The 10,666-nt window shown below is 46.5% G+C and overlaps 2 protein-coding genes across 2 annotated transcripts; both read right to left on the reverse strand.

Moving 5' to 3' along the window:
• Positions 1 to 2,220: 2,220 nt before the first annotated feature.
• Positions 2,221 to 4,490, reverse strand: LOC125539042 (short-chain dehydrogenase/reductase 1). The gene is made up of 5 exons (XM_048702403.2): positions 4,125 to 4,490; positions 3,813 to 4,056; positions 3,395 to 3,457; positions 2,992 to 3,186; positions 2,221 to 2,900 (listed from the first exon to the last, which is right to left on the reverse strand). The coding sequence occupies exons 1-5, from the start codon at positions 4,160 to 4,162 to the stop codon at positions 2,520 to 2,522; spliced, it is 921 nt and encodes a 306-aa protein (XP_048558360.1). The 5' UTR covers positions 4,163 to 4,490; the 3' UTR covers positions 2,221 to 2,519.
• A 147-nt stretch (positions 4,491 to 4,637) lies between these two features.
• On the reverse strand, positions 4,638 to 7,670 carry LOC125539041 (short-chain dehydrogenase/reductase 1). Its single transcript, XM_048702402.1, has 5 exons — positions 7,525 to 7,670; positions 7,186 to 7,426; positions 6,691 to 6,756; positions 5,413 to 5,607; positions 4,638 to 5,113 (listed from the first exon to the last, which is right to left on the reverse strand). Exons 1-5 carry the CDS (start codon positions 7,644 to 7,646, stop codon positions 4,730 to 4,732), a joined length of 1,008 nt encoding a protein of 335 aa, XP_048558359.1. The 5' UTR covers positions 7,647 to 7,670; the 3' UTR covers positions 4,638 to 4,729.
• Between the last annotated feature and the right edge of the window lie 2,996 nt (positions 7,671 to 10,666).

Raw genomic sequence — 10,666 nt, forward strand, 5'->3', positions numbered from 1 at the left:
AGCCGTTAGCTTAGCACTATGATCGTTTAGTTTATTGATATTGCTTTCTCCATAACTTATACATGTTCCTATGACTATGAGATTATGCAACTCCCGAATACCGAAGAACACTTAGTGTGCTATCAAACGTCATAACGTAACTGGGTGACTATAAAGATGCTCTACAGGTGTCTCCGATGGTGTTTGTTGAGTTGACATAGATTGAGATTAGGATTAGTCACTCCGATTGTCGGAGAGATATCTCTGGGCCCTCTCGGTAATGCACATCACTATAAGCCTTGCAAGCAATGTGACTAATGAGTTAGTTGCGGGATGATGCATTACGGAACGAGTAAAGAGACTTGCCAGTAACGAGATTGAACTAGGTATTGAAATACCGACGATCGAATCTCGGGCAAGTAACATACCGATGACAAAGGGAACAACGTATGTTTTTATGCGGTTTGACCGATAAAGATCTTCATAGAATATGTCGGAACCAATATGAGCATCCAGGTTCCGCTATTGGTTATTGACCGGAAGTGAGTCTTGGTCATGTCTGCATAGTTCTCGAACCCGTAGGGTCCGCATGCTTAACGTTCGATGATGATCGGTATTATGAGTTTATGTGTTTTGATGTACCGAAGGTTGTTCGGAGTCCCGGATGTGATCACGAACATGACGAGGAGTCTCGAAATGGTCGAGACATAAAGATTGATATATTGGATGACTATATTCAAACACCGGATGAGTTCCGGGGGTCACCGGATATATATCGGAGTGCCGGAAGGGTTATCGGAACCACCGGAGATGTAATGGGCCTTATTGGGCCTAGGGGAGAGAGAGGGGGGCTGCCAAGGGCTGCCCCCCATGGTCCTAGTCCAAATTGGACTAGGAGGAGGGGCGGCGCCCCCTCCTTCCTTCTCTTCCCCCTCCTTCCTTCTTCTCCTAGTAGGACTAGGAAAGGGGGAGTCCTACTCCTACTAGGAGGAGGATTCCTCCCCCTTGGTGTGCCTATGAGGGCCGGCCGGACTCCCCCTTGCTCCTTGGGCAGGGGGCACCCTAGAACACATAAGTTGATTGTTTAGCCGTGTGCGGTGCCCCCTTCCACAGAATTCCACCTCGGTCATATCGTTTTAGTGCTTAGGCGAAGCCCTGCGTCGGTAACTTCATCATCACCGTCATCACGCCGTCGTGCTGACAAAACTCTCCCTCGGCCTTAGCTGGATCAAGAGTACAAGGGACGTCACCGAGCTGAATGTGTGCAGATCACGGAGGTGCCGTGCGTTCGGTACTTGATCGGTTAGATCGCGAAGACGTTCGACTACATCAACCGTGTTTCATAACGTTTCCGCTTTCGGTCTACGAGGGTACGTAGACATACTCTTCCCCTCTCATTGCTATGCATCTCCTAGATAGATCTTACGTGATCGTAGGAAATTTTTTGAAATAATGTGTTCCCACAAAGAACACACAGTACCCTAAGGTAGAGCAATGAGTGTCCGGACAACCAGCTTAGTCAACATCCGAATAAGAGACGATGTCGGTGAAGGGAGATGCGCAAGGTGATGCCGAGATCCATGTGACCACGGATGTACCGGAGAATCCGCTTCACCAGGGACCAATGACTCAATGAGCATCTCGGGGAGCATGCGTGTGGAGACACACCTGCTAGACAGCATACTGCAACTCGGACCGAGTGAGCATCAGTTACTACAAGGCACCGACAATGGACCGGTAGAATGAGGCATGCGGTGCGGGAGCACCATCAGTAGCGGAGAGCTTAGCCTTCGTATCAACAGGCGTAGCCGCGGGCTTGCAATTAAGCATGCCGACGCGGTCAAGTAGCTCGTGAGCATACTTTCGTTGATGAAGGAAGAAGCCGTCCGCACGCCGTATCACCTCGATGCCGAGGAAGTAGTTGAGAGGCCACGAGTCCTTGATGGCGAACTCGGCACGAAGGCGCTTGGTGAGCCATCGAAGGAGGTTGATGGTGCATGTCGTCAGGACAATGTTGTCGACATAAAGAAGTAGATAGGCCGTAGCAGTACCCTAGGTGTAGACGAACAACGAGGCATCTGAGCGAGTGGAGCTGGCGCGGGCAGCGGGGTAGGCGCGGCTAGCAGTTGCGGTCAGCGGGCGGGGAAGCTCGCGAGGTGTAGCGGCGGCGCGGCAGCGGCGCGGTGGCTAGGGTAGGGATCGTAGGTAAGGTTTAAACTGATACCACGAGGAAGAAATGTATGGTGCAAGATAATTGTATTCACCTCATTGGTTGTCATATATAACATGTAGAGGGGTAGTTTCATCCACGGCGAGAACCCTAATTACAAAGTACAAACTTGGAACCAAGCAGGACAACTACGGCACGAATTATTGGTGTATATATGGAACAAACACAATCATTCGTCAACAATATTGAGTCAATAAAACTCACACTTTGTCGAAAAAAGATAGATGACACGTCTTAATTATTCGCAATCTCAAACTAGCACGTAACGCATCAGTAAGTGTACGGCACGCACGCACGTGCCGCCGGTATCTCACACGAACGGCGCCTCCTCGCCCATGGCGAAATACGCGCCAGTCGGCCCGCCGTCAGGCAGCAGCGCCACCTTCACCAAGTTGCGTGCGCCCTCCTCCGGCGTCAGGACCCCGGACCCCATGCTCATGTCGGTCTTGACGAAGCCTGGGTGCGCGCAGTTGACGCGCAGCTCAGGGTGCCTCCTCGCCAGGATCCTCGAGTAGGCGTTCATGGCGGCCTTGGCCACCTTGTACGCCGAGAACTTCGTAGACCACCCGTGCATCTCCAACTCGCCGGCCTTGAAGTCCTTGATGAACTTCTCCAGGAGATCGTCCAGCCTCCCCTCTGTCAGGTTATCGACATCGTTGAGCTCCTGCCTCACCTCCTCGCTGCCGATATGCTGCAAATAATGCCACGGAATCCCTTACGGTACATGTGGTACTGATACTGGGTTAACAATGATCAGTGAAAAAAATTAAGAGTTTACTTACTCTTAGGAGTCCATAATTGGAGGAGACGTTCACGATTCTTCCCTCGGAGGAAGCTTGAAGCAGAGGCAGCAGGGCTTCGATTACATGCTTCGTGCCGTAGTAGTTCGTCTTCACGCTGTTCTTCGCGCTGTCGATGGGCTCCCGAGCATTCTTCAACATCCACTCAACTCTCTCGTGGAAATCCAGGCCACTGAACTGTTGTATCATGCATCGGCAAATAAACTTGTTCAAGCTGGTGTGTCTGAACCGAACAATTTCAGAAAAAAGTCGCGCCGATTTTACCGAATGAACCTATCAGGTAAAATTGGTCGCTGTGCTTGACGCCTATCATCGGTTCTTGGCTGGGTTCCTCCAGGAGTAAATTACAAAAACCCAACCAGAAAAAACAACAACGTGATCTCACCTTTTCCTCGTTGGTATCGAACTCCTGGCCGTACTCAACCCCACCAACCGCGGCATTATTCACCTGCAAATCATCCGACTACATCCATCCATCACCGATGATTCAAACCTTGGATGCAACTAGCAGCTGTAGTCTCTACTACGCAAAAAGAACGTAAGGTTCTCATTTCATCTTTGTTTTGATAACTCCTCATCCAACCTTTTATGTAGGAGTATATATGATAATCAATTACCTTAATTTATTTATAATCAATTTTACTTTAATTTACTTATCAAACTTTTAACCAAAATATAAGATAATTCACGAGTAGAATTTGATAAACATTTTTTTACAGAATCGAACGTACTACAATATTTATATTCCGTTGCAACGCACCGGCGTTGTTCTAGTATACTAAAATGAAAGGAAAAAAACTTGCCAGAATGTCTAGTTTGCCAAAGCGGGTCTTGAGAAAACCAGCCAGCGCAGCGGCGCTCGAAGCGTCCGTGATCTCCAGCTGATGGAAGACGACATGAGAGAGCCCCAGCGCATTGAGCCTCTCGACGGCCTCCCCGCCCCTCATCTCATCCCGGGCCGTCAGGACGACGGAGATTCCTCCGCTGGCAAGCTGCCGGCACACCTCGAAGCCGATCCCCTTATTCCCTCCGGTAACGACGGCGACCCTAGCAACCGCAATCGATGAGATTTCTGCAAGTTGCAAGGCTACATGGCGACGACAAGAGCAGCTAACCTCGTGTTTGGCAGGTTGGGGAGGATGGCCCCTTCCATGAGGGCGCACCACGAATCCACGAGCTCCAACAGCAAGTGCGATGGCAGTTGGCAGAGGTCGATGAGCCGCTCCTCACAATCTGAGACCGAAAATCCTAAGTTATCTGAGACGGTTACGGGAGTTAGGAGAGATACTTATAACGGCTCCGGTCCTCGGTCGCCGTTGTGGTGCTCGTCGTCTTTGTCCGGCACAACATCGAGCATGATTTAGCAACCTCACAAAAGGATCAACATTTGGCAAGTTCGAAACATTCACACGTCAAAACGATGGTTGGCTAATTTTGTTAACAAACCAAGCATGTCCATCAGCCAGCAACACCCATACGTCATCCTATTGCCTGCCAGCAACACTCATACGTCATCGTGTGTGTGTGTTGTCCCGTTGTTTGACCCTACACATACCCACATGATCGATAGACCTCATCGACCAATACGGATCATACACACACGCATGTCCATTTGAGCGCACAGCACAGGTTAAACTGCACAATGTTTATTGACAACTACAGTTACAGGTGTCTCATATTCTGAAAGTAAAACCGGACGAAACCATTACACGTACGACAGTCACACAAACGAGGCCACGCCATCCGTATCAAAATAAGCACCCGTCGGGCCATCGTCGGGCAAGAGAGCGACCTTCACCGGGTTGCTAGCGCCCTCCTCAGGCGTCAAAACTCCCATGTGCATCGACATGTCGCTCTTGACATAACCAGGCGTCAAACAGTTGATGCGCATCCTAGGGTACTTCTTGGCGAGAATCCTTGTGTAAGCATTGAGGGCAGCTTTGGCGACTTTGTACGCTGACGAGCCACCGGTCGGCCACCCATGTGCCTCTATCAAATTGGCCTTGAAATCTTCTAGGAACGAATCCAACAGCTCCTCTAGTCTCTTTTCAGTAAGGTTGTCGACGTCGTTAAACTCATTCTTCAGTTCTTCACTGTTGAAGTTCTGCTCAGGAAACAATAGTTATTGTTAACTTAAAGGAACTAGTTTCTTAACATATGCTTTCTGACAGAAAAAAAAAACACTGCAATAAGGGATAAGGAATTTCTCTGCTCAGGAAATAATAATATCTTGGAAGACACAATGCAAGGCTGCATAGATACTTTTCGAAAACTCGAAACAAAACAAAGTGATTGAGAAAGTTATGGCGGAAATATATATTGTGGCACAGATAATGTTTAAATCTAATTTGTGAAACTGGTAATTTGTCTTGTACGACCTGCAACATGGTTAACAATACTTACTCTTAGCAGTGAAAAACCTGATGAGACATTGACAATTCTCCCAGAGGAGGACAACTGAAGAAGAGGAAGTAGTGCCTCTGTGACAAGCTTTGCCCCATAGTAGTTTGTTCTCATGCATTCTTTTGCTTCCTCATATGTCTCCTTGGAATTTTCTTTCATCCATTGAACTCTCTGATCTACATCCATGCTTTCAACCTATCCATGCATAGACAGGTTAATTGTTATACAACGTCTTGTTAAAATGCAGGTGTTTAGGAGCCAAGTGAGTCTGGTAAGGCATGCCCATCTAAGATTGATTTGCTTGGTAAAAAAATCCAATTAAATGTATATGAAGTGAATCACCAATTAAACTACTCCCTCCGATCCAAATGCAGCTTTAGTACAACTTTCGTACAAAGTTATACTAAAGTTGTGTCAATTAATTTGGATTGGAGGGAGTAGAAGTTATTTTTCTGACCAACTTAAAATCTACTCTGTTCGGTACAAATATAATCTTGGAATAGAAGTGTTCTAGAAATTAAATTAATAAATGGAAAGAATTGAGTATTAGTTCCTGAGGAATTCTGTTTGCACATCATAAAAAATAATATATCCATAGCTTCTATATGTAATATGTACGTCATTGAAATGAGATCTTTTTTAGGGGGGGGGGGGGGGGGGGGATGCTAATATTTAACACAAAATTCACTAAATAAACACGCTGTCACTAATGTACAATTTTAGGATTGTCAACTTTATTGGATGCTTTTCTACAATGTAAACTTCGATTGTCATCTTGTATTGCAACATCAGCATGATGTGTTTTCTCAAACTAAACTATGCTCAGTAGTTACAATAGAATGATATTTATGTCGATGTTGTGGTTGATGAATGGTTTCTACAATCCAAATTTCTATTTACATCATGTATCACAGCATCAGGTGTGATGTGTTTTCTCAAAGTAGAGTACACTCCAGTAGTTATTACAAGAAATGATGACGTTTATGTCTGCGTTGATAGATACTCCCTCCGTCCCATAATATAAGAACGTTTTTGACACTAGTGTAGTGTTAAAAACGTTCTAATAGCAACCAACAACTACAGAAACAACTACTCCCTCCGTTCCAAAATAGATGACTCAACTTTGTATTAACAATAGTACAAAGTTGAGTCATCTATTTGGGAACGGAGGGAGTATTATTTTGTTGACTCAACCTGATTCTGAAATAGATGTATATATTAACTGCTGACAAACTGCAAATCGATACGCAGTACATCACAAATTTTTGCTGCATTCACCTGTTCTTTAACTTCCGCAACCAGAACTGGATCTCGATCAACGCCTGAAATGCCTGCATTGTTTATCTACACATAAAAAAATCACATAATCATGGTGACGAATTAAAAAAAATCGAGACAAACCACTTCTGAATAATCGCCAATAAGAAGTCGATAATCTGAACAGCCAAGTCAAGCTTACAGATCTGTAAGAACATCATTTCAGCTTTAACTAGTACAAGCCAGGTAAAAGAAAGAAATCTACGGCACCTATACTTCTAAACGGAACTCTTAAATTCATTCTGTAATTATTCAATGCAACAATGTGCTGAGTAACAATTTCTTCAATGTAATTTTGCTAAGTTCAACTAACACTTAAAGAGTCTGAATAAAATGCATACTTCTATCTGACGAGCTCTCAGTGGAACAGTCAGTATGAATACCCCCTTGCCCGACCCCAAATCCGCGAGGTCTTAATCTTGAAAGCGCAAAGCAGAGACACACAATAACACATACCAGGATATCGAGCTTCCCGAACTGATCCCTGACGAAATCTGCCAGCCGGGCGACGCTGTTAGGGTCGGTGACATCCAACTGATGGAAAACAGCGTCAGCACCGGAGCGCCTGACGTCTTCCACCGCCTCCAGCCCCCTCGCCGCGTTCCTCGCCGTCAGCACGACCTCGAGCCCCTTGGACGCGAGCTGCCTGCACGTCTCCAGCCCGACCCCTTTGTTCCCCCCGGTGACCAGGGCGATCCTAAATCACGCACATAGCAGCGGCGCGACAGAAATCCCAGTAAGTAAATTTGCTGCGAGCGGCGTACGGGAAAGGGGAGGGAGGCGGAGCGATCGAACCTCTTGCTCGACGGATTCGAGGCGGCCGCCTCCATCTTGATCTTTTCCCTCCGACTCGTCGCGGCGCGTCCAGCACTGTGTGAGCTCTGGAGTCGGCAGCCTTGCAGGAGATGATGATACATCCTGCACTTCCACTTTCTTCTCAAACGGCGCCTCTGCTGGGCCTTAGTTAGTTTTTTTTTCTTTTTTTGAGAAAGCTGGGCCTGCTTAGTAAGGCAACAGCCTTGACGTTTGTGCGGGCGGTAATGTGACGGCCTGTTGTTAGTCGGTTTCTGCGTTTTTCTGTCCGTTTTCTTTCTGTTGTTTTTATTTTTCTTTTCTGGTTCTTCTGTTTCGTTTTATATTTTGCTTTTTTCTTTCCTCAAATCCGCCGATTATTTTAAAAAAATCATGAACAAGTTTTCTAAAATCGTGAGCACTTTAAAATTCATGATTTTTTGTAAATCATGAACAAGTTTCAAATACATATTTTTTTTAAAAACAAGAACAATTTCCAAATTTAGGAATCTTTTCCAAATATATGAACATTTTTTAATTCAATAAAAAATTCAAACTCATGAACATTTTTTGAAATTGCAAACTATTTCAAATTCTTGAATATTTTCTGTAATTCGTAAAAAATTCATGAACATTTTTTGAACTCATTATTTTTTTGTAAAATTCGTGAATCATTTTTGAATTCTTGATTTTTGTTTAATTCAATAATTTTTAAATTCAAGAAGATTTTTTGAACTCATGGAAAATTTATGAATTTGAGAATATTTTTTGAAATTTGATATTTGTTCGAAATCCCTGACATTTTTTAATGAAGCAAAAAAACAAAAAGGAAAGGATAGAAAGGAAAAAAACAGGGGCGCCACCCTCGCACATGGGGGCCCAAAGGCACGCACGTGGGAGGGGGTGCGTTTGGCCGTCAGGCGTCACCCTACGCACGAAATAGGAGGTCCCATGTCTTAATTGGACACACATGTTTCTTGGGTCAAACTGTGACGTTTGGGCCGAATCAGCACGAACTAGATCGATGGGGTCGTCATTATGTGGAGAGTGGAGTCTATTTTAAACCCTGAGATTTTAGAGCTCCACGGAAATAAACCCTCAAGTTCAAATTGCTGAAATCGGCACCCTTACCTCGCTGATCCCAGTCGTTTTAAACCTTGGGCGTTTTAGGAGTGGATTTGATGACATGGCACCAAGGGCCGGGATTGTTGACTCTAACCAAATTAATGGCTGCCACGTCAGCACTGAAGTGCGGGTGCCGCCTTCTTTCCGATGCGCAATGCCTTGGCCTCCATGTACATCATGGTGGGGAATGCCTCGACCACCTTGGTGTCGCACCCGCACATGGCTCGCCATTGATGTCGCCTCACGATGAAGCTCGAGAAGCCGACAACGAGGGGAGAGCCCGCGTGGGTCGGTATGTGCTAGGAGTAGTTGGTGTAGTTGTGACGGGTAGATGGAGGCGACGAAGCAGACGAACACCGCGCCGACGACGGGAACGGCGTGATTGATGATGTTACAACCAATGGGTGCCTCATCTTACCAGAAGTCGGTCTAGGGCCCCTAGGTCGTTTATATCAACGGGGATTAAAAGGCCAAGAGGTGGAGGGAGAATTGGGCCACCAAGGCCCAATAGGGGAGGCGCCCCTTTTTGTTGGGGAACGTAGTAATTTCAAAAAAAATCCTACGCACACGTAAGATCATGGTGATGCACAACAACGAGAGGAGAGAGTATCGTCTACGTACCCTCGTAGACCGTAAGCGGAAGCGTTATGAGAACACGGTTGATGTAGTCGAACGTCTTCACGATCCGACCGATCCAAGTACCGAACGCACGGCACCTCCGAGTTCAGCACATGTTCAGCTCGATGACGTCCCACAAACTCCGATCCAGCAGAGTTTCACAGGAGAGTTCCGTCAGCACGACGGTGTGATGACGGTGATGATGTTGCTACCGTGCAGGGCTTCGCCTAAGCACCGCTATGATATGATCGAGGTGGATTATGGTGGAGGGGGGCACTGCACACAGCTTGGAACAATCAACTTGTGTGTTGTAGGGTGCCCCCTGCCCCCGTATATAAAGGAGCAAGGGGGGAGGCCGGCCGCCCCTTGCAGGGCGCGCCAGGAGGAGGAGTCCTCCTAGTAGGAGTAGGACTCCCCTTTCCTACTCCTACTAGGAGGGGGAAAGAAAGGAGGAGAGGGGGAGGAAGGAGAGGGAGGAAAGGAGGAAAGGGGGGCCGGCCCCCTAGTCCAATTCGGTTTGGGCTAGGAGGGCCGCGCGCCCTGCCTCCTCTCTTCCACCACTTGGCCCATGAGGCCCAATACTTCTTCCTCGTATTCCCGTAACTCCCCGGTACTCCGAAAAATACCCGAATCACTCGGAACCTTTTCGATGTCCGAATATAGTTGTCCAATATATCGATCTTTACATCTCGACCATTTCGAGACTCCTCGTCATGTCCCTGATCTCATCCGGGACTCCGAACTACCTTCGGTACATCAAATCACATAAACTCATAATACCGATCGTCACCGAACGTTAAGCGTGCGGACCCTACGGGTTCGAGAACTATGTAGACATGATCGAGACACGTCTCCGGTCGATAACCAATAGCGAAACCTGGATGTTCATATTGTCTCCTACATATTCTACGAAGATCTTTATCGGTCAAACTGCATAACAACATACGTTGTTCCCTTTGTCATCGGTATGTTACTTGCCCGAGATTCGATCGTCGGTATCTCAATACCTAGTTCAATCTCGTTTCCAGCAAGTCTCTTTACTCGTTTCCGTAATGCAACATCCCGCAACTAACTCATTAGTCACATTGCTTGCAAGGCTTATAGTGATGTGCCTTACCGAGAGGGCCCAGAGATACCTCTCCGACAATCGAAGTGACAAATCCTAATCTCGATCTATGCCAACTCAACAAGTACCATCGGAGACACCTGTAGAGCACCTTTATAATCACTCAGTTATGTTTTTACGTTTGGTAGCACACAAAGTGTTCCTCCGGTAATCGGGAGTTGCATAATCTCATAGTCATAGGAACATGTATAAGTCATGAAGAAAGCAATAGCAGTAAACTAAAACGATCAAGTGCTAAGCTAACAAAATGGGTCAAGTCAATCACATCATTCTCCT

The sequence above is a fragment of the Triticum urartu genome, chromosome 2A (genome assembly GCF_056163025.1).
Source record: "Triticum urartu cultivar PI428250 chromosome 2A, HENAU_Tu73, whole genome shotgun sequence".
NCBI lineage: Eukaryota > Viridiplantae > Streptophyta > Magnoliopsida > Poales > Poaceae > Triticum > Triticum urartu.

Excerpts from the sequence above, each read along its gene's own strand:
- LOC125539042 (XM_048702403.2), bottom strand. The coding sequence starts at position 4,162 with ATGGAAGGGGCCATCCTCCCCAACCTGCCAAACACGAG. Across the intron at positions 4,057-4,124 it reads CCCAACCTGCCAAACACGAG|GGTCGCCGTCGTTACCGGAG; the intron begins GTTAGCTGCTCT and ends TGCGGTTGCTAG. Across the intron at positions 2,901-2,991 it reads CCAATTATGGACTCCTAAGA|CATATCGGCAGCGAGGAGGT; the intron begins GTAAGTAAACTC and ends CATTATTTGCAG.
- LOC125539041 (XM_048702402.1), bottom strand. The coding sequence starts at position 7,646 with ATGTATCATCATCTCCTGCAAGGCTGCCGACTCCAGAGCTCACACAGT. Across the intron at positions 6,757-7,185 it reads TCGGGAAGCTCGATATCCTG|ATAAACAATGCAGGCATTTC; the intron begins GTATGTGTTATT and ends TTTTATGTGTAG. Across the intron at positions 5,114-5,412 it reads CAGGTTTTTCACTGCTAAGA|AACTTCAACAGTGAAGAACT; the intron begins GTAAGTATTGTT and ends TTTCCTGAGCAG.